General features: G+C 37.6%; 1 protein-coding gene across 1 annotated transcript in view; it reads left to right on the top strand.

Moving 5' to 3' along the window:
- Positions 1-6,554: 6,554 nt before the first annotated feature.
- Positions 6,555-24,564, top strand: part of RASSF6 (Ras association domain family member 6) — a 57,102-nt gene continuing 39,092 nt past the window's right edge. Inside the window, exons 1-2 of the mRNA XM_057728050.1 lie at positions 6,555-6,790; positions 18,374-18,469. Of these exons, the coding sequence (XP_057584033.1) occupies positions 18,405-18,469 (65 nt within the window). The 5' untranslated portion in view covers positions 6,555-6,790; positions 18,374-18,404. The remainder of the gene's footprint in view (positions 6,791-18,373; positions 18,470-24,564) is intronic.

Below are 24,564 nucleotides of genomic sequence, written 5' to 3'. Positions count from 1 at the left end.
TTCTCCAATGGCAGTGAAGACCGAATGGAGTCCATCTCAATGTTGAGGACTTTTAGTTCCTTGAAGGCAGAGTTTGTCTTATTCATCTTTGTATGGCCGTCTCTGCATCTGCCTGGCACAAAATTTTTCTTTTTCCTTTTCTGTTTTTCTAAAAGAAAGGCAGGCTGCTACATGCAGTGCTTCATTCAGTTGTGTCTGGAGTCTTGAAAGCAAGGCTACCCTAAGTTTTCCTGCAAATGGACCTTGAGAGCTTGTTGGGTGATTCCAGTAGGGGAGCACAGCTACTCGTATACCCTTGACCAAAGAACGGTTCACCTGTGTAATGGAAGGTCATCCTCTTTGACCCAAGGGAGCATGCAGTGCAGGAAGGACATTCATGGAGGGGTGAGGGAGGAAGGGGACACCACCTAGCCAGCCAAATCAGCTGAATCAACCCTTGCAATTAATGGGGTGACAGATGTCTCAGCAAGATCAACCTTACATTCCAGTAATTTTTCAATGTCTGACTAAGCTGAATGCTCTCCACTGGCCATTATGCTCCTGAAAAAGAGTCCATTTTGAAGGTAAGAAACTGTCTCTCAGAGGAAGAATAAAATGCATTACAAATGGAAATTATTTTATCACTTCTCAATAAATATGATGTTTTTCATTGTTCAAACTGTAAAAGCAGTTGTGTGGCATTTATGCCCGTGATTAGGACAAACTAGAGCCTGATTCAAAAGTGAATATAAGTAAAACATATACAATAACTACAGAAGGGTGAGGCTTTTTAGGAATTCATCAACTGTATGGAAGATTTTAAATGACCTGTACATCAATAACAGCATAGCTTTAATTAAATTTTAGGGGAATTTTAGGAGGGAATTTCTCCTCCCTTATTTTTCTCAATAATTTTTTTTTAAAGGCAAAGTTCTAAAGTCTTTGTTTTCATTAAAAAAGCAATTATATGTTTCTTAATTTAAACAGGAAATGATGGTTTATTTCTCAAGTTCAAGATAAATGTTGAGATTTTCCCCAGAGAATTAATATTGTAATTATAATTTATTAAGATCTCTACGGCAAAATTCCTAAATGTAAAATGCATTTATTTTAAGCTTTACATATTGGAAAAGTAATTTATCATGTTGCCTTATCAATGCTGGGCTTCCTTATTAAGGCACTTTCTACTTGGGTTTTTATTGGAAGTCCCCTCATTGTTTGGAGCTCCTCTGCTTCCTTTTTTTACTTCATTTAGTGCATAGCTTTGGTTTCCAGTTCAGCTTCAGATACCTAGCAAGGGATAGGCTATGAAACAAAATGGTATGAGTAGCCCACAGCAATTGGGTCACGGTTCTAGAATCAAGAAATTGGTTTTTCTCTTGTATTTTCTTCCAGTTGCAATCATCTTTAAATATTTTTCAGGAGTGATTTAGTGGAATATAGAAATGACCCAATCTAATTATATCCATATCTCTATTTTTTTTCTCCTTTTCTCTTCCATTTCTGTAGTGATTGGGTCCCTGCAGCAGAATTGTATTAGGAACACATTGTGATCCTAGTATTTCTCTCACTTTCCAATTAATAATATATTAGTGTATATGCATGTTCATGTGTGTATGCATGTGTGTACATGTGTGAGAAAAACACACCAAATGCATCAGCCTGTGCCCTAAAACATACCACCCCAAGAGTTAGTGGCTTAACACAACAGCCATTGATGCAGCTCATAGTTCTGTGGGTTGGAAATTTGGGCTAGGCTCAGCTGGGCAGTTCTGCTGTCCTCTGTTGGACTCTGTCATGGTTCCTCAGTCAGCTGCAGGTTAGCTTACTGGCTCTGCTTTTAGTCTGTCAGTTGGGGTAATGAAGCAACCAAGCCAAGCATCTTTCATCATCCCACAGGTTAGCCCAGGTTTGTTCATATGGTTGTTCAGGGCCCTAAGAGCAATAAGAGGGTATGTCCCAGTGCACAACTGGTCTTCAAGCCTCTGCTTATGTCACTGGGTACTGACGCACTGACCAAAGCAAGTCATATGGCCAAGCCCAGAACCAGCATAGAAAAGTCCTTCTATGCGTTACAGGGAGACAGGAATAAATCAGAGCTATTACTTCAGTCAATCCACCATCCACTTCAATGCCTTAAAAGAAAGCATCAAACAAGAAAAATATCTACTTTTAGGATCCTTTACTCTCTAGGTCTGAAGCCATTAACTACTAATATGGATTAGCCTGCTGGCCTGGGGGAAACTGCCAATGACAACGGAAAATGGTGAAATCACTAAATGTAAACTACATCATTATTATTCTATAGTGAACAGCTATTTTTGTATCATGAGGCTAGAATAACCCAGAAAATTTTAGAAATAAATGATGTTCAGGTTATACTGCCAGATGTTAAGCTGTACTAGAAAGCTCTTATAATAATATTGAACCGATGCCAGTGCACCTAGATAGGTCAATGGAATAAATTTTAAATTCTAGAATCATGTTTAAAATATATATATGCTGTTAATACTAGATAAAAGTATCACTTCAAATCAGGAAAAAGTATGCTGTTTATTTATTTGCTCAGCACATATTTATTAAGCCACCATTAGTTGCTCAGGAACCAATGTTTCTTTAGCCTTTGACAGGGACCTGGCATTGTTCTAGGCACTGAGGACAGAACACTGAATCTAGAAGTCAAGGTCCCTATTTTCATAGAGCTTATGTTTTAATGACAGGAGATGTAAAATAAACAGGTCATCTAAAACAATAAATATACATTCAATAATAAACAGAACAGTAAAATACATTCGGATAGAAATAATTGCCATTAATGCAATAAAACAGACTGTGATAGCAAAAGACTGGAGGACTTATTTAAAGAGTGATCATGGGAGGCCTCTCTGAGGAGTAACATTTGAGGGAAAAAAAAAAACAACAGAAAAATGAAAAGAAAGAAGCTGTGACAAGAACAGAGCTTTCTTGGCAGAGAAAATACCAAACGCAAAGGCAGTGAGGCAGGAACCAGCTTGATCTGTCCCAGGAACAAAAATCAAACCAGGACAACAAGAGAGAGTCAGTAGCAAGTGAGCAGAGAACTGGTAAGGTCAAAGATGTAGGGAGTTCAGATCTAGATTTCATCCCAGATGCAGGGGGACAATGGGCAGAAAGGTTTTCAGCAAAGGAGATGAAAGGTGGCATTGTGATCTGTTTTTTGTTTATAGAAGACTATACTGGCTACAGGTGGAGAACGGACTATTGTGGGACAACAACAGAGGCAGAAAGACCAGTTAAGAGGCCATGTGTAGTATCTGAGCAAGAAGTGATGGTGGCTAATCTGGGGAGTAGTTGAGATGCAGAGACTAAGATACAACTTTAGGACTTGCTGGGAGTGGAAGGATGGAAAAAAAAGAATTGAGTGACTATTAAACATTTGGCCTGAAGAAACAGACTAACAGATATAGAGAACAAGCTAGTGGTTACTGGTAGGGAGAGGAACAAGATACGGGTAGGGGATTAAAAGGTACAAACTACTATGTATAAAATAAATAAGCTACAGGATATGTTATACAGCACAGGGAATATAGCCAATATTTTATAATAACTTTAGTTGGATTTTTATAACCTATAAAAATTTTTAATCACTATGTTATACACCTGAAGCTATTATAATATTGTGAATTAGCCATACATCAATTAAATATATAAGTAAATAAATGAATAAACAATAAAACTTTGGCCTGAGTGACCATGAACTGCTAGTCATGTGCTAGGCTTTGGGGATAAAATAGAGAAGACATAGTCCTTACCTTATGGAGTTTATAATCTATAATTATTCAATACATGCTACTTGGTTAATAACTAATAATTTTTAAAAATTAATTTAGATTTAAATATCATAGTTGTTAGCATCATAAAGTCCAGATGGGTTAAAATGTTAAATTTAATAGATAAATAATACCTAAAAAATAAATAAACTAAAAGAAAAAATATATATATATTTTAAGGGTGGGAAAGATTTTTAACACTGAGGTGTAAGCAATAAAGGAAAATATTAATAGATTGACTAAATTTTTAAACTTTTGTAGGTCAAAAATCTACCATAAACAAAATTAAAAGGCAAATAATACTGGAAAATATAGTTACAGCACATATGACAAAATGATGATGTGATTAATACATAAAGAAATCTTAGAAATCAAATACAGAAAAAATGAACAAAGAGTACAACAAACAAAAAGCAAAAATACAGAGTCAGTCTGAAAGTGGGTTCAGTCTTACAGGTAATCAAAAATATACATATTTAAAATAGGATATGATTCTTTGACCTTTCAAAATGGTAAATGTCTAAAAGGAGAAAAGTAATCCAAGAGTTACTCAAGGAGTATAAAATTGACACTTGAGAGAAATTCTTTAAATATGTGTATTACCTTTCATCTGGCAACTTCATTTTTTGAGATGTCTGAATGGCATAATCATGGTTGTGTGCAATTATATGCAAAGATTTACTGCAGCACTGTTTATAGTAATACAAACGTCTCATGACAGGGAATGATTAAATAAATAATTGTATATCCTTATGGTGTAATACAGTGCAGCTAGTTAAAATCACATTGTGGAAAAAAAAACTGATAGGTGGTAAATTGTTCATAATATGTTTAATGTGATAAAAGCAGGTTATAAAACAATAAATAATCCATAGAGAAAGTATGCCAGTAAAGACATTCCCCAAATTGTTCGTGGTAACTATGTTTGAGAGATGGAATTGTAGGTGACTTTTTCCCACTACATGTCTGTGCTTTTCAAATTTTCCACATTGTACATGTGCAATTATGTATTTTTTACATTACAAATTAAACATACATATTTATAAAATGTTAAGTACTCCAGAACAAAAGGAATCACTGAAACTAGTGAAAGGAAACCAGTTAAAAACCAGTAATCAGAATAAAGCCTTCAAGGATGCTTTCAGATAAAAAAGGCAAAGCAAGGTTTCTCTGATACTGACAATAAACAAATGCAAAAAATGGGAGTGGGGCATGATTTGCACAAAGAGGTTCTGGAGCCCAGGAGTTGTGGACACGGCAGCTCCTGTTAGTCATCAATCAAAGGTGAGTCTGTACCAGCAGTCACAAAGGGGGGGTGTGGGGCCAACATGGCCATCAAATGAGTACCCACAGGTAATACCAAGTCCCAGTGTCCTCATATGTGAGGTGGTAGAAGCTTTGATTGTGATCCAATAAGCCCATTTGCCTGATTCAGTTTGGTTTATTAAAATAGCCCAAAGAATGATCAGTCTGATCATCCCTGGTCTCCACGCTCCACAAGGTAACTAGATAAACTGTCTGACCTTCTGAGCACAGAGAATCCTTAAAGTTCTATAACAACATGTAACCTGCAAATCTAGAGTGATGGTTGGTCTGTTAATTTGACATTTGAATATGCAGGACACCAGAAATCAACTCTGCCTACTGAACGCAATGTACAAATTATATTTAATTCCTTTTGAGGGCTCTGAGGTTTGTACCTGTAAAATAACCTCCTTTTTTTTTTTTTTTTTCATTATCAAAGTGCTTTACATAGGAAACAGGTAAAGTACCAGTGATACCAAAAAGTGCATTTGTGTGCCTGTAAATAAATGCACTATTTCCAGACCATCTGTCATCTGAGTGTCTAAGTTTTTGGTGCCCTTTTTGGGGGTCTGATTTTATTAATTTTAAGTAAAAATAAAAAGCTTTGGTATTTGGTAGTTTTCAAAGAGAGCGCTCTTCTTTTTTTTTTTTCTTTTTTTTAACTGTCAGTTCCTTTGTCCATTCCTTTCTTTTTAATTGAGGTGTAATTGACATCTAATATTATATTCGTTTCAGGTGTACAACATGATTCAGTATTTACATATATTGTGAAATCATCACCATAATAAGTCTAGTTAATTAGATTTTAGTGCCTTTTTTAAAATTAGAGGTATTGAGGAAAAGCAGTCTCCAAACACAATTCACTAGGCAGTGACTAAATTGCTATTCATTTCCTCTTGTATACTTTTATTATAATAGTTTTGAAATTTTGATGTCTCCCCGATTCTTCTGTGAAGCTTATTTTAAAAATACCCGCCGTCTACCCCAGATCTACTGGATCAGAGTCTCATGGGTGCTGGGGCCCGAGGGTTACGAGAGTTTAGCAAGACACAGAGGTGGCTCTGGTTCACTCTGAGCTGTGAGAACCACTGCTCTGTGTGAAACGGTGGCAGTAAGGAAAGGAGGCGGCAAAGGAACAAGGGGGGAAATTAAGAAATTTCTGATTAAAAGAGAAAATTTTCAAAAGAAAGACGTGAATAATGATATTCAGTCCTAGTTGGTATCATTTCTTAAAGGCTATTTCTCTACAGACTAGAGAGGAGAGATTAGAATCCGTCCAGTTCAGAGGGTAAAGCGTTAACCAGCAGGTCACTTCACTTGTCCTCAAGATGTGTGACAGGAGCAAAGGAGTGTTCCTATCAGCTGCTCCGAAGAAAGTAAACACTCCCAACATGCACTGAGGCACAGGGAGTGGCTCAGGTTTCTAACACTTCCCTGCAGTGGCGAAAAGGAGTAATAATTAACAGCTTCTTGGGCTTGATGTTCCTGAGAGGGTCACTGCCAGGCGCAGAGGGAGCCGCGCTCTGGCAGGAGCGTGCGCGCCCCTCCTCCCACACTTGGCTCCGACCTCCCCCTCCCCCTGCCCCTCCCCCTCCACCTCCCGGACAGGTGAGCGAGCACGGACTCTCCGATGATCATCTGAGTTTGTGACTGAGCAGGGGAACAAACTCCGGAGCAGGTTCAGCTCAACAACTAAGGTAAAAAGTCTCCTCTTACACACAGTGCAGCAGGTGAAAATGGGGATGGGGAAAAAATCCCCTCTAATCCACTCCCTGAGGTCAAGTTGAGGGCAAGTTGTTAGAAAGCAAACTCCGTAGGTAGCCAAGTTGAAGGTGCGCTTGTGTCAGAGCAGCCTGAAACCCGGACATACTTTCCCTTTTGATTTTTTCAGAACACCCTTTCCTGACCAAGGTAAGAATGTGGGGAGGGGGACGGGAAAAGAAGGAAGGGCTTGGAGGTAAGTGTGGTCACCAAACCCACCTCCCTTTTCTAACAGGGGTCGCACTCAAGTTCTTTACCGGGAATTGTGGTTTGCCTGGAAAAGATACTAGACTCCTGTGACTTCTCCTTTTTCCTGAGTATACTTATGGTTGCAACGTTGCATTCAACCAGCCGACTTGAAAGGTCTGAATTGAGGGTTCAGCTAAATTTTATTATTTTCCACAAATCAACAGAGACTTCTCTCTCTCTGTCTCTCTCTCTCACACACACACACACAATTGAAAAGGATTTCTGAATAATTTAAGACTGCAGCAAACAATGAAAGAATAATCATAATTAAATGGGAGTCCGTGAGTTAAGCATCCAATTCTGAAGTAAGAGAGGTTCACATCTTGGCTTTGCCACTTACTGGTTTGTCCTTTAGCAAGTTACTTAACCTAGCCAAGCCTCAGTTTGTCGTCTTATAAAATAAACATCATAACAGGATCTGCCAATAGGGCTTTGATGGGAATTAAACACTTAGCAAGCCTTCTATAAATAGTGCCTCCAATTAACAGTAAGAAATTTGCAGCTCTGCCAAGGGGTCCATTGTCAGGGAGGTTGAGCGGAGCTGGTGAGACCAGACAGTATGCGGGTACTGGAGTTGAACTGGTTTCCAGTGAGTGGGTCCAGGACATGGGAGCAGATGGCAAGTGGGAAGAGCATTACCTCTGAGCAGCAACGAAATTATGTGGCTTCTTGCCACTTTTCAAATAGAGTATACTGGTGGCAAATTCAAACTTTTTGCTACTCAGTCATTGTTACTCAATATAAGAAGTCACACATATTAATCTGTTATTTCTAAGAAGAAACTATAATTTTATATAGGAGAGAAACACTCAATCCCATGTTATGGAACCCATCAATTTTGAGTTTTATTTATAAGTGAGACTGCCCCTGAATAACTCTGTTAAAATTAGACCATATAGTTGATGTTCTTATATTGTAGCACATATTGTATTGTTTGTAGTAAAATAATATAGACTTTTACTTGTGTTTATGGACAAGAAACATAAAGAATGATACCTGTGTTTTGTTGGTCTTTACCACCTAAACTTAAATTACAGAGAAGTGAACATACTTTATGAATTTTTATTTAAAGGGCACTTTTGTTAATGTTGCTGATAGCTCTATTAACGTGAGTAATTTTGAGGAAGGAATAAACTTAGTAGGTGTGACTAGCAAAGTATTTCCACTGGTGACATTTTATCTATTTTATTAATATAAAACACAAATGTTTTGCAGTTGATCTTAGCTTAATATTATCATTGTTTTAGTGGATTCAGTTTCCAAATTGCAGAGTTGAAAATCTGCAATGTATCTACTTTTCCTTTTTTTTTTTTTTGAGTTGGAAGGAACTTTTTTTTCTTTCCAGTTTTATTGAGATATAATTGACATATAGCACTGTATGAGCTTAAGGTGTACAGTGCAATGATTTGACTTACATACATCATGAAATGATTCCCACAATAATTTTAGTGAACATCCATCATCTCACATAGATACAAAATTGAAGAAATAAAAAAATTTTTTTTACTTTTGATGAGAACTAAGGATTTACTCTTTTTTAACAACTTTCATATATGACATATAGCAATGTTTTTTGTTGTTGTTTTTTCACATCTTTATTGGAGTATAATTGCTTTACAATGTTGTGTTAGTTTCTGCTGTACAACAAAGTAAAGCAGCTATATGTATATGTATATCCCCATATCCGCTCCCTCTTGAGCCTCCCTTCCACCCTCCCTTTCCCACCCCTCTAGGTCATCACAATCATCAAGTTGATCTCCCTGTGAGCAATGTAAATTGTGTTTATCATTTCCTACATTGCATCCCTAGTACTTATTTATCTTATAATTGGAAGTTTTACCTTTTGACTATCTTTGTCCAATTTCCCCTCCCCGCCAACCTTTTAATTAGATATTGACTGGAGAATTGGAGATAGAATTCTAAAGCCAGCTAAACTGGCCTGTACTATGTTATTGTCCTCCAGGGCTTGATTGCACTTAGTGTAGTTTAACTAAAACTTGTAAAATAATCCAATCTATTTAGAATAAATTATAGTATGAGTGTTCACTAAACATTTTTCAAAGAGGAAATATGCCTTTACACTGAATAAATATTGTTAAAATTTCAACGTTACTTGACTATATTTCTTACTAGGCATTATCTAAATAACAAACAGTAGATCCAACTGAGATAAATCTATTAACCGCATGTGAGATTAATTTATTTAATCACATAACCAGGTATAAATCTTCCTAAAGTCTATTTTAGTATATAAATTTTTTTCTACAATTTCTAATGCTTATAAAATTTTGTGAAATATTATTAACTGTTTTGGTCAATCAGAAGAGAGAGAAATAACCAGCAGTAATTAAGAAAAAATTAACTTTTCTGGTTACATTTAAAATAGTATAACATATATGTAATATGTCTTTTTAACATGTAATTTAAGATTTCATATTTGATACTTGTTTTAACTTTCTAAAATAAGAAGCATCCTGTACTTTTCAGTGAAATAGAAATCTAATGCTAACAGTCAATTTACTCTACAGATTCTTTGGTTACAATGCAAACAAGGAATTTAGGATTGTTAAAGATACATGGGCTTCATATAAAAGTTTAGATTTTTAAAAATAATCAAGTAAAGGTCAATTGAAAATACAATCTCTGAGAAAGAACTTCTTTTGAATGTTCTCTCTTTTCACTAAAACCTAGGGTTAGAGAGGGTTGCAAAAAATTAATCTTTAAAGCTATCAAGTATAGTGATTTCATCATTTCATAACATCATCTCAAGTACCAAAGAAACCAATACTACTTCTTTCAGTAGTTGAACATGAAAGTGTCTCTCTCTTAAGGGGTGAGGGTGTTATATTATCTTAGTAGCTGAGATATTTGAAGGACATCTCCATCATTATCCCAGAGTCCAGTAAATGGAGCTCAGGAGGAGAAAGGGGTGATTCTTTAGCAGCCCACAGATGAACAAGAAAAAAATGAGCCATAGCCTCTTTGAAGTCAACCTTAGAATTTCCTCTTGGAAACCCAGATGAAGCAGAGCACCTTGAGCTATTCCATAGAAGCAATTCCAGAGGATGCCATTGGCAGATGGAGTAGCTCCCTCCCAGGCTGAGTGGCAGTGAGATGCCTTGAGTCCTGAAGTGGCTTCAAACTAGCTCACTTCTCCTACTGCTTCTGCTTTTCTTACCTCCCTCAGGGCACTCTGGGGAGAGTGGAGCACATGGCATGAGAGCCATGTAAATATACAATAGCATACTAAAGGTATGGCGTGTCAAATTAGATTGCACTGGACTGACAGTGATGGTATACTCATACAGAATTCTGGTTGTTTGATCCACATGATGTTTAGTCCTGTCTTAAATTCGAGCACTGTAATATATTTTTTTAAAAATTTATTTATTTATTTTATTGACTGTGTTGGGTCTTCTTTACTGTGTGCGTGCTTTCTTTTTTAGTTGCGGTGAGTGGGGGCTACTCTTTGTTGTGGTGCGTGGGCTCATCATTGCCGTGGCTTCTCTCGTTGTGGAGCACAGTCTCTAGGCGCCTGGGCTTCAGTAGTTGCAGCACATGGGCTCAGTAGTTGTGGCTCACGGGCTCTAAAGTGCAGGCTCAGTAGTTGTGGCGCATGGGCTTAGTTGCTCCGCGGCATGTGGGATCTTTCTGGAGCAGGGATCAAACCCGTGTCACTTGCATTGGCAGGCAGATTCTTAACCACTGTGCCACCTAGGAAGCCCCTGTAATACATTTTTATCTCAAAACAAACATTCCCAAACTGCAATCAATATCACTTAATAAAGTGATAGTGTTCATAGTCCAATGCTCAACTTTCACCATCTCTGCAAATGAGGCACATTCTTTAGGAAAAATATGGAGCCAAATATTTCCCAAAAACCATGCTCTTCTTGACTTGTTTGCTGTTTTCTAAGAATTGGGTAACAGTTTGAATTATAGATGTTTTGTCGCATTTCCTTGAAGTGGTATAATTGTATATGACTCTACGCTTCTCTACTACAAGTTTCCAGGTCACAGCTTAGAGAAAACATCTTTATTTTAGAGCTAAATACATATATGTAACTTTTCATTGCTTCTTCAGGCCAAAATAATAATTAAAACAAAATCCTCCTTGTGTACAGCCTTTATCTTAATTCATAATTGAAATACACACTCGCTATTCTAATGTTATACTCTCTGCTCTTTGTTTTTAGTAATTTTTATGATGTGTTATTAAGCTATGTTTCTCATATGTGATTTAGAAAGTACATATGAAATCAAAAGGAAATAATTATCACTTAATTTCATAGCTCTCAATTTTACTGTTAATATTTATGTGCATCTCTCCACATGTTGAATATACAGATATTCATTATTTTATATATGTTTTCTCTGCATACTTGCATATATACATTCACTCTAGGACACACAAAAACAAAATAAGCCATCATCCTGTTCTAGAGGAAATCAGATAAAATAAAATATATTTAGGGAGAGAAAGCAGTAAGTAATTAGAAAGCTGCAGATATTTTGTTACAAATGTTCAAAGGCAGGAGAAATTCTCTTTGGCTATAGAACCCAAGGAAGTTAGCACATGTATTTTTTAGTTCATTGTAAAATTATGACCACTTTGCCCCTTCCTGTACCCGGGGGCCTCAGGAATCTAGCGCTACAGATACAGATGTAGGCTACACTTCCTGGCTTAGCACAGTACCAGGCACAGAGAAGGAATTCATGAGATATTTGTTGATATACAAAGAAGTGAACTAAGTTTTCTACTTTTAAACAAGTAACCATTTAATTAATCCATGCTTGGACCAAGGAAGGTACTTTAAATGACTGACCCTTTTAAGTTAATTGGGCTTCACCCCCGCATCCTCTGGCCTCATTCTGGTAACTGACCAGTCCAGTCAAGCCAACATCTAGGCAAGATAGAGCAGGAAGAGGTGAACCACTGATGCTCTCAGATGCTCTCAGTTCTCAGCGTTGCCCAAATACCAGTGATGACTTATTCTGCTTTCTCAGGTTCCTGATCCATGTTGCCTGTTCAGACTCATCTATCTTCCTGGTCTTCTCTCTTCCCAGTTGAGCCTCCAAGGTCTATTTGAGCCTAGACCTGCCTAGTACTTCCAGGACTGTTTATTTCTCCCGGATTGAATTACTTGCTTATTTAATTCTATATCTCTTGAGCTCTACTCTGTCTAGACATAATTAAAAAATAATAGCCAAACATTAAATAAGTGATATTATTTCATACACAATCTAAGTCAATGAACTCTGGCCCCAGGATGGGAGAGCCCTGTATGAGTACCCCTCCCAGTAAAGTACACAGATTTTTAACAACTACCTTCCTCCTCAAGTCATAGTGTATTATGTTCTACCAAAATAATTAGGCTTCTAGACCTGTGATTTTTCTTTTTTCATAAACCTTTCTGCTAAACATAACCTCTGATTATCCTCCTCTTAAGCCTTTTGAGGAAACTAGCTCAGCCCCAGAAATCTACCAAGTCTTTATAACTTAGAGGATATTCACAAAGGTGTTACCATATTTTAATTTGCAATGAATCATAGTTAATGGGAATAGAAAGGGGAAACTATTTGAATTCATAGATCTGTTTCTCACTTCAGCAATTAATAATAAAATGAGGCTTTTACCAAATCACATTTTTACCTTTCAGGTATTTCAATTGTTTGAATATTTTGTTTAACTAACATTTGCATTCACACATGGTCAATATTATTTCTTGTTTAATTAGCATATACTGCTTATGAAGAAAATTTTTATCCTGTTTTCATTTTTCTTTCATAATTTCCATTCAACAGTCCTTTCTAAGGTCAGAGAATAATGTAAGGGCTTTTGAAATTATTTAATCACGTCTTCTGAAGCTAGCTATGATTTGCTTCGGCATAGGTCATGAGTTTGACAATACAATTACATAACAATTGTTTGCTATCTTTAATGATACCTTAGGTAATTTTTTTTATGAATACAAATAGAGTGTGAACCAATCAGGAAGCCACTGCTGTGATTCTTCAGCCCATCACCATCAATTTGCACTTTGTGCTTCTTCAGTTCAAAATATCCCTGACTTCTAGTCCCAGTTAAAATATCATATTAACTATGAAGTCAAGAAAAGTTTTATTAATAGTAACTCATCCTTTGGGCCACAGCTACAACTTGACATTTAGTCAGTCACTCAACATATTTATTAAATTCCTTCTGTGTTCTAGGCAAAATTCTAAGAACTGGATGTACACAAGTAAACAAATTTTTAAAAGCCCATATCCTAAAAAGCTCATGTTGTAGTTGGGTAAGACAGACAATGTGAGTAAATAAGATCTTTTCAGAAAGTGATGCCTGCCTAGATGAAAATAATGTGATAATGACTGACTGAGACTTGCTTAGGGAAAGCCTCTGAGAGAAGAGACACAAGGACTGAGGTCCACATCATGGGAAACAGACAGCCATGTGAAGGTCTGAGATAAGGTGCTCCAAGCAGGAGGAGCAGCAAGTTCAAATCCCTGAGGCAGCAATGAGCTTAGGGAGTGATTGAAAACCAGAAGGAAGGCCAAGGTAGATGAAATGTAATCAATGAAAGAAATAATGAAGGGAATGAATACTGAACAGATTGACAGGATCTTGGGGGTCATCATAAGGAGGTTATATTTTATTCTAGTTCATTCTTGGAAATCTGTGCAAGGTTTTAATCATGAAATGACAAGACCTGATTTGTTCTCTAAGATTATCATTCTGGATGCCATTGTGGAGAATGGAATATGGGTTGCATGATACGGTTGCAGGGAAAGCAGTTAGGAGGCTGATGCAGTAAAATCCAAGAGAAAGATGGTGGTGGGTTGACTCAGAGCAGTAGCATTGGAAATAGAAGCTTCTGAGTTGCTTATTGGAGGTACCAGTAGGACTTACTTTCATCTAGTTATGATGAAAAAGGAAAAAATAAGACTGAGTTTTAGTTTTGGTGCCCAGTTGAGTAGATGGAAAAGAATTGTGAAGGAGGGAATTCTGGAGCATAGAAGAAAGTCACTGAATCTGGTTTGGCCATGTTGCTGTTGAGATGCCTGATAGACATCCAAGTAGTGATTAAGTAGGTAGTGACATGAGTCTGGAGCTCAGCAAAGAGGCTGGGATGGAACTGGATTACATTACCTGGAAGAAAGTGTAGATAGAGAAAAGAGGATGGCTGAGGATAGACTGTTAGAACAAGCCAGCATTTTATATAAAGGAGGAGTGATCATATAAAGGAGGAGTCAGCAGAGAAAACTAAAAAGTTGAGACCTGTGAGAGAGCAAGGAAATAAAGTAAGTTATTGTGGTTGCTGTTTTGTCTCAAAAGTCTCCAAAAAAGTGTTTCAGAAGGAGGGAACAACAAACTTTGTCAATTGATCCTAAGAGGCAGAGAAAATGAGGAGAGAAAGTGAACCATTTGGCAAGATATAGGGAGTTGGAATGTGGAAGGAGAAGTACAGGAGAAATAAAAGTATAGAATTAAAAGAATAGATGGTAAAGAGTGGTAAATAATTTGGATACAGGAGGGAGAAGATAGAGTTTGGGTAGCAAGGTGACGACTTAGTGGTCAAGTAAGATAGAGTTTGGGTAGCAAGTGGACGACTTAGATGATTAGAGTGACAAAATCTTGGGGCAAAACTCAGGTTTTAGAAGCAAAAGCAAAGGCTATGTAACCAAAGAGCCTGGACCAAATCTCGTGACTGAGTAACTGGAATTTGTTGGGCTCATGGAGCATGCCATATCTCTGTCCCAAGGCAGCCTAAAATGCCCTTGTAGCTTCTGACCTGTGTAGTTAATTTGCCTGGTTGGCTAAGCTTCTGTCTCTTCTGGCATGAATCCGCCACAAAACTCCCTTCCAATGATGTGCTATGAAAGAGGATGACATTCCCAACTAGGGGAGCACCACTCTTTGAGCAAAAGGATATGAGTAGAAAATGAGATGAGGTATAAATCAATCATGACAATACCAGTGGGAAGCAGAGAGCGGCATCACAGCAGTGTGGAGAATAGGTCATGGGGAGATTGATACAGTCCCACTTGAGCAAAGGCTAGAACCTGCAATGATGAGCGAAAGGAAAATGGTGAGAAGAGACTTGATGATATGCGATTTCACTACACTAGAAAGTCTGGTATTAAAGAAAGCTTCAGGGCTTCCTAGGTGGCGCAGTGGTTAAGAATCCGCCTGCTAATGCAGAGGACATGGGTTCGATCCCTGCTCCAGGAAGATCCCACATGCCACGGAGCAACTAAGCCCGTGGGCCAAAAAAAAAAAAAAAAAAGAAAGCTTCAATTCTGAGTTTGGAAACATAGGTTTGGGTGGAATTGCAGAAAGCCTGAAAGTCAGGTTAAGAGACTTGGGCTGTATTTACTAAGAACGAGATCCAAAGAAGGTTTGTGAACAAGGTGATGTGATGATCAAAATGGTAAAAGCATAAAGGGAAACTAGTCAAGCGTTCAGCTTAGCGACTGTTACTATAAGCCTGGTGAGATATGCTCACTATAAGGAAAAAATATGCATCAGGCTATTTCTTTTTTCTTTCTTTCTTTCTTTCCTTCCTTCTTTCTTTCTTTCTTTCTTTCTTTCTTTCTTTGACTGGCATTCTCCTGGAAAAAGAGAACGTGTGATGTCTTTCACACAGCTTACCCCAACCAAAATGACCTGCTTCAGAAGGAAAATGAAGAAATTCCTCCCCTTCTTTTTTTAAAATAAAAAATGGAACTCTTCTCTCTAGCCTACCTTTTTATCCTGGCTATAGCTCCTATGATTCTATAGGCTTGAAGCAATGGTAATTAAATATTTGATTTCTGCAAAATAGAATAACTAGAAAATATTATATAAAATCTCTGGTCACACCCTAATGCCATTTATGTGAAGACATAAAGCAGGTTATTACTCATGTCTGACCAGTTTCCAGAGCCTGAAGGAGACTGGAAGGATGTTACGTTACGCTTAATCAACCCTGCATGTCAGAGCTTGATTTTGGCTGCCTGGTAACTTAACGCTGTGTTTGTGAGATGGCACAGGGTTTAGCCAGTTTGAATTCAGTTGCTGGAATAGAAGGACTATGTTCTCTTGCACAGCATCATACAGGAGAGAATTCTTTCTGGAAATACTCCAAAAACAGAGTTACCAAACTGCCTGATCCTTCCTTGCCTTGGGCCAGTTTCTCTAGTTTTTCAGTTTACATAGTACATTTTCCTTTTTTCTGCACACCTCCAAACAATGCCCTAGGATTTCTTCTCTACTTTAGCTAGCTTGTATTCTCATGTTGCCCCCCAAAATTTCAGTGATTGCAAAATGCTTCTTTTCGGATCATATAAGCCTTTTGGAATTTAATATCTTTTTAAAGAAAATAACACTGAGCTGCTATATAAACAGAAGTTTAAAACTAAATAATTTTTTCACAAGTATCTGGAAATTTTATGTAAAAATATAACAGCAAGACATCTAATTTTTTTTCAAAAATATTTGGAAATTTTACTATAAAATATAAAACTAGGAAGACTTCAGAAATGTTATTTCAACCAGGCAGAATTCCTCATGGGGCTTCTCTTTTTTTCCCTTTTTATACTTCTCAATAAAACATAAGCTCTGCACCAGGAAACAGCAGCTTCAAACACCCTAAGCCCATCTGTGCATTTATAGAGAGAGACAGCATCTATAGAGAGGATAACTTTTAAATCACTAAAACCTGGTAGTATCAGAACTGTGAATAAATTGAAAAATAAAGAAAATTCTTAGCATGTATTCCAAATCAAATACTAAAAATTCAGAAATAGGATTTCTTATAATGGAGTTATGCCAAATTTAGACATACTGGACACATTCATTACCCGGAGCATGGCTAGTACAGCCATCAACTGCAAAGTGATTATCAGCACATCTCTGATCCAGGATTTCACTTATAAATTTGCAAATCATTAGGATTTATCATGGGCCAACACTGCAGCTTGTCTTGTCCTTTGTTAGAAATCTTGCTCCACTCCCGTCTGCCTTTCTCTCTCCCTGTCTTTCTGTCACACAGTTGTCAATCTCTCGAATGATTACCAAGTGGAAAACCATATGTCAAGCTACAAATTTCTGGCTCATCTAGTATTTCTTCATATGCCCTCTTTATCATCTTTCTTTAGTTGGTCAAAATGAAATTATATGTTCCTCTTTCTTTACTACTATTTTGCATAAATTATATGAAGAATATAATTTTCAATTTAAAATGGGAAACTGATATCATAAGAGGATAAAGTGGATTTTTCTCAAAAGCATCTATTGAGAAATGAGAATGGAGTAAAACACCTAAATATCTTAAAGCTTATATGGAGGTTGGGGAGAGGGGTGGAAGGGGACAGAAAAAACAACGCATTATTAAATTTTCCCAAAACAAATATCCTGTGAAAATCCATGAAAAGCAAGTTTAGAGGATGCCACTTAGAAACCCACTCAAAGTGTGTTGTAGTTAAAACTCTGAACTCTTAAATTTATTTTCTTTAAGTTGAAGATTTTGGAGCACATTTCATTTATCCTCAATATTAATTCCCTTAGACATAGAAAAAGAATCTTTGAAAAGAATCTTAGAATGGACCAATTTATGGAAGATCAAACCTTTTTCAAGCTGCAAAAACAATGTTGGTAAAAAGAAAAAAAAAGAGAAAACCTTAAAGACTTTGCTTCAAATGATTTGTTCCACTACTTACCAAGTGAAACGGAGATAACACCTTTCCTCGCTGGTCTGGTCTGAGGAGTAGATGAGATAACATCCATCGCATTCAGAATGTGAAATCTATAGCAGGCGCATGGTAACCCCCCCAACCCAACCTTCATGCCCACACATAAACCACTACTTCAGAGCTCTCCCCGGGGACTTCCCTGGTGGTACAGTGGTTAAGAATCCTCGTGCCAATGCAGGGAACGAGGGTTCGAGCCCTGGCCTGGCAAGGTCCCACATGCCTCAGGGCAACTAAGCCCATGAGCCACAACTACTGAAACCACAAGTCACAACTACTGAGCCCATGCACCACAACTACTGAAACCTAGGCACCTGTGCACTTAGAGCTGCTCAAAAAGAGATGCCACCACACTGAGAAGCCTGCATATTGCAACGAAGACCCAATGCAGCCTAAATTAATTACTTAATTTAAAAAAAAAAAAACCCTCCCCAAAATACTTTCACACAATAGGGGCACAACAAACAATTTCAGTTTAAGCCAGAAAATAATTTATGAATACATCACAGGAACATACCATTAATATTATTCTACTGTTTCAGGGTAGCCTCAGATGATATCAACAAGGGAGAGATGACTATGATGGCTCACCAGTCCTCTTCTTGGATCTTCATCAATGAAAGGATGTTCATTACCAGGTAACTATACACTTGTACTGTATGTTATCCTAGTCACCAGTCATTTGTGGATTATACCTTGTGTCTATTATGCATTTTGTCATTCTAAGCTTCATTTTGAAAGCTTTGACTATATTGGAAAAACTTGGGAAATGGCATCATTACATTTTCTAATTTTTCTCATTTGCTATAAAGAGAATCCAGTGAATTAAATGCTATAAAAATAATGAGGGCTTTGTAAAATATTTCAGAAAATATGAGATGAAGAGTGCTAAATTTGGTTCTTCCATAGATATTATAATAAAGTCTAAATGTATATCAATAAAAAAAAGTATGATGTATGACCCACAAAATCAATGATATGAATCATCAGTTGAGACATTGAATTAGAAATTGAATAAATATGTTCCTGAAGACTGCAAAGCCATAGCCCATCACTCATATTTCATAAATAGTGGTCTAAATTCATCAAAAGCTAAATTTCTATTTTAGTAGTTGGCACAGTTCTCAGGAGCAGCATTAAATAAAGGATCTAAGTCTCCTCCTATAAATAATATATCCAAAAAATTAGCCTATGGGCCTAAACCAGGCCTGCCCTTGCCTCCCTTGCTCCTCAGGACACACTTCATTTTTACTGTTTCCCTCTCGATGTTAGATTATGCAATAGATGGCCGATAGCTATGGCTATTTTCTTATACACAGCAAATAGCATCTTATGTTGGTTTCAGAATAATAGAGCAGAAATTTGAAAACTGTGAAAGTAAAGGTAAGAGATGAGCCTGGCTGAGCTAGAGTGGAAGCTGAAGAGGGGAAAGACAGAAAGGTAAGAAAAAAACAAGTGGCCCTGGAATGTGACCCATGTCTCACAGGGAAGAGAAATAAAGCCAAATAAATGACAGAGAAAAGTAGTATAAATGATGCAGTACTGCACAATAAGAAAGCAAAAGGAAAAGATACAGTGAAAAATGGAATTAAAGCCACAGCTGGAGGATAACCATGAAATATAAGAGGTGAGAAGAAGGCGGCAAGTATAAAAGGATTCACTCATTCATTCCTCAAATACTTGTTAACTACTTCCTGTGGACAAGTACTCTTATGGACCCTGAGCATTCAGTGATGAATTAAACAAAACTCTTACCCTCATGGGGTTGCCTTCTAAAAAGAGGGATACTGTCAAAAAGTAGGATAAATGTAAAACAAGATGCACTATTAGATGCTGAAAGATATGAAGAATAAAAATAAAGCTGGAAAGGGAATAATGATTTCTGGGGGTAGAGAGCAGTGAGTTATGATTTCATGTAGGATGGCCAGAGAAGGACTCAGGGAGAAGGTAGCAATAGGGGAAAAGCCTGAAGGAGGTGAGCGAGTGAGTAGTGCAGGTATCTGACTGGGAAATTCCCAGGTCCCCTTCCAGGAAAGGTGACACTAAGTTCACAGCCCTGAGGCAGGCACATACCTGTAAGGGTGGAGGAAGCCAGTATGGTAAAGTGAAATAGGCAGAACAGAAGGAGAAGGTAAGGTCAGAGACACAATGGAGCCAGAATATGTAAGGCCTCATAGGCCATTGAAACTTCATCTTTGCCACTTCCAAGATGAGAAACCACTGAATACCTGAGTGACTGAATCGGTCTGGCTGCTGCTTTAAGAACAGACTGAAGAGGAGACAAGGGTAGAAGCAGAGAAATTATCAAGGAGCTGATAGTCCAGAGTCCAGAATAGAGATGATGGTGGCTTGGACCAAGGTAGCTGCCATGGAGGTGGGGGAAAATGGTCAGATTCTGGATATATTTTGAAGGAAGGAACAATAAGATTTCCTGAAGAATTAGATGTGGGTATGAGTGAAAGAGAATAGTTAGGGATGATTCCAAAGATTTGGGTCTAGAAGAATGGAGTTAACACTTTCTAACATTATAAAGACTACAGGAGGAGCAAGTTTGGGGTAGAAGGGGGTAGTTCAGTCCATGTTACATTTGAGATTGACTAATATCATCGAGGGAATAAGTGTGAATAGAGAAGTTTCAAGGCCCAAGTTTAGAAAAAAGTGAAATGAAGTAAGAAAAGTAGAAAACAGAAGATGAGGCAGAGGAACGTTGGATGAAAAGTGGGCAGAAGGAATGTGGACACTGAACAGAGAGGAGGAGCAGTGATATAGTGGGTAACTATATAAAACACCACTTTCGGAGGTCAAGGTGGCTAAAGCACTGATGAGATACAAGGGGAAGAGGGAAGTTGAAATGGGAAACTGAAATGAAAGACAGGAATTAATTTTTAAAATAAGTTCAGATGACTGATAGTGAAAGTCAGAGAAGGTAACATCCATATAAAACCAAAGGTAAGAGAGACAGAAAGAGAAGGAAATTACCTGAACATAATAAAAGCCTCATATGACAAACCAGCAGCCAACATCATTCTAAATGGTGAAAAACTGAAAGCATTCCCTGTAAGAATAGGAACAAGACAAGGGTGTCCACTCTCACCATTATTATTCAACATAGTTTTGGAAGTTTTAGCCACAGCAGAGAAGAAAATGAAATAAAAGGAATTCAAATTGGAAAAGAAGAAGGAAAATTGTCACTCTTTGCAGATGACATGATATTATACATAGAAAACCCTAAAGACTCTACCAGAAAACTGCTAGCACTAATCGATGAATTTAGTAAAGTAGCAGGATATAAAATTAATGTGCAGAAATCTCTTGCATTCCTATACATTAACAATGAAAGAGCAGAAAGAGAAATTAAGGAAACTCTCCCATTTACCATTGCAACAAAAAGAATAAAATACCCAGGAATAAACCTGCCTAAGGAGGCAAAAGACCTGTATGCAGAAAACTATAAAACACTGATGAAAGAAATCAAAGATGATACAAACAGGGGGAGGGACATACCATGTTCTTGGATTGGAAGAATCAACATTGTGAAAATGACTATACTACCCAAAGCAATTTACAGATTCAGTGCAATCCCTATCAAATTACCAACGGCATTTTTCATAGAACTAGAACAAGAAATCATACGATTTGTATGGAAACACAAAAGACCCCAAATAGACAAAGCAATCTTGAGAAGGAAAAACAGAGTTGGTGGAATTAGGCTTCCTGACTTCAAACTATACTACAAGGCTACAGTGATCAAGACAGTGTGGTACTGGCACAAAAATAGAAAGGTAGATCAATGGAACAGAATAGAGAACTCAGAGGTAAACCAAAGCACATATGGGCACCTTATCTTTGACAAAGGAGGCACGAATATACAATGGAAAAAAGACAGCCTCTTCAATAAGTGGTGCTGGGAAAATTAGATAGCAACATGTAAAGGAATGAAATTAGAGTACTTCCTAACACCATACACAAAAATAAACTCAAAATGGATTAAAGACCTAAATGTAAGGCCAGATACTATAGAACTCCTGGAGGAAAACATAGGCAGAACACTATATGACATAAACCAAAGCAAGATCCTTTTTGACCCACCTCCTAGAATCATGGAAATAAAATCAAAAATAAACAAATGGGACCTCATGAAACTTAAAAGCTTTTGCATAGCAAAAGAAACCATAAACGAGACGAGAAGACAACCCTCAGAATGGGAGAAAATACTTGCCAATGAAGCAACTGACAAAGGATTAATCTCCAAAATATATAAGCAGCTCATGCAGCTTAATACCAAAAAAGCAAATAACCCAATCCACAAATGGGCAGAAGACCTAAATAGACATTTCTCCAAAGAAGACATGCAGATGGCTAACAAACACATGAAAAGATGCTCAACATCACTAATCACTAGAGAAATGCAAGTCAAAGCCACAATGAGATATCACCTCACACCGATCAGAATGGCCATCATCACAAAATCTAGAAACAATAAATGTTGGAGAGGGTGTGGGGAAAAAGGAACTCTCCTAAACTATTGGTGGGAATGCAAGTTGTTACAGCCACTATGAAAAACAGTTTGGAACTTCTTTAAAAAACTAAAAATGGAACTACCATATGACCCAGCAATCCCACTACTGGGCATATACCCAGAGAAAACCATAATCCAAAAAGAAACATGTACCACAATATTCATTGCAGTACTATTTACAATAACCAGGACATGGAAGCAACCTAAATGCCCATCCACAGATGAATAGATAAAGAAGATGTGGCATATATATGCAATGGAATATTACTCAGCCATAAAAAGGAATGAAATTGAGCTATGTGTGATGAGGTGTATAGACCTAGAGACTGTCATACAGAGCAAAGTAAGCCAGAAAGGGAAAAACAAATACCATATGCTAACTCATATATATGGAATCCAAAAAAAGTGGTACTGATGAACCCAATGACAGGGCAAGAATAAAGATGCAGATGTAGAGAATGGACTTGAGGACATGGGGTTGGGGGGAGGGGCGAAGGGGTAGCTGGGATGAAGTGGGAGAGTAGCATAGACATAGATACACTACCAACTGTAAAATAGATAGCTAGTGGGAAGATGCTGTATAACAAAGGGAGATCAACTCGATGATGGGTGATGCTTTAGAGGGCCAGGACAGGGAGGGTGGGAGAGAGTTGCGAGAGGGAGGGGATATGGGGATATATGTCTAAATACAGCTGATTGACTTTGGTGTACCTCAAAAACTGGCACAACAGTTTAAAGCAATTATATTCCAATAAAAAGCTTAAAAAAATGGGAAGAAAAAGAAAGACAGGAAGATCCTAGAGACGAGTAAGAGATGGACATGGTAACAGGATGAACATTGTTGAGAGGACCTGAAAGATGACAGTCTGGGAGGAGAAAGGGATGAAGAAAGGGTGTGAGTGATCTGCAGGAGAAGCAGGAGGGAAATGAAATTCAGGATAGAGAGATGGTAGAGAAGATGGGAGAGGCTGTGAATAAAAGGGAAGAGGCTCACGAGAGAGTGATAGAAGGAGCAGAACAGGGTAAGAGCCCAGGACAGTCTAAGAAGGTCCCCGTACCACATGTATTTCTTCCCAGAGAACATTAGGGAAGCAACAATGATATCTCCAAAGACAATAGCCCTGGGTCTACACCAGTGTTTCTTTTTTTATGTAAATGCCTTCTGTGCAATGTACGTTTAACCTACCAGGAAAACAGATTTACCACTTCGAGAGGGAAGTTTCGAGCAGAAACAGTACACGGCATAAGAGAAAAATGTACGAACTCATGTACATATTTTCCTGTTATTCACCTCTGCTTGACTCAGGTCAGCCCGTGGAATCCTGATTCTCATCCCACCCCACCCCCTATACCCCGCCCTCAGTGCATTGCTAAACTACTCCCTGGGCCACCTCTCAGTATTAGGTTGCAATCGTTTTCCTTTTGTCTACTTCAGCTACACAGCTGCTCATCACCTCCTGGATTCCTGAAGAAACAAGGTCCTTTCTCACCGAAACCTTTAGATTTACCCTTATAATCAGATTAAGACACTCTAAACAGGCACCACATAGTCCAAATAGCAATCTGCAGGCCCCTTCTGACTCACTGGCATTGCCATGAACTAGAACCTCTCTTCCCTATAAAACCTCAAGACCAATGTCATAGAGAAGCCTCAGTGCCCTCCCTAACTCTGGTCTGCTCCAAAGGGTAGTCCTGTTCTTCCCAGTCCTGCTATTTGTACATATGTGTTTCTCTTTGTTCTTAGTCCTTGAATCCTTTGTTTCTCTGGAACATCTTTCTTCCACCTTCAGGAAGTTCTTTGTTCTGTTCTTAATTGATTTAATGTTGATTTTGTTTGTAGCCATGACCAGCCAATGGTTACTTCTCGTCCTGGACACCACATTCCTTTTATTCATCTGTGTAATCACAGTGTAAAAATCAAGATTTTTCACCAAAATAAACACCTATTCCATACATTGTTGGTTATCAAGTCTTTTCTCTTGTAATATTTTATACTTTCCCAGTCTCAGTTCCTCACTTTTCCCAGAAATCCTCCCTGAAATGCAATAAGATTTTAATTAGCCTGTTAATTACTTGTGTATGTGTTCTTGTAAAATATGAAAGTATGATTATTTTATAAATCTTATAAATTATAAAGTATTATAAATATTTCATGTATTTATATTATAAAAGCTGAGAAAATATAGAAGCATAGATTGAAAGAATAAAATTACC

Source organism: Hippopotamus amphibius, chromosome 3 (genome assembly GCF_030028045.1).
Source record: "Hippopotamus amphibius kiboko isolate mHipAmp2 chromosome 3, mHipAmp2.hap2, whole genome shotgun sequence".
NCBI lineage: Eukaryota > Metazoa > Chordata > Mammalia > Artiodactyla > Hippopotamidae > Hippopotamus > Hippopotamus amphibius.
This window is presented reverse-complemented; position numbering and strand designations above follow the sequence as displayed.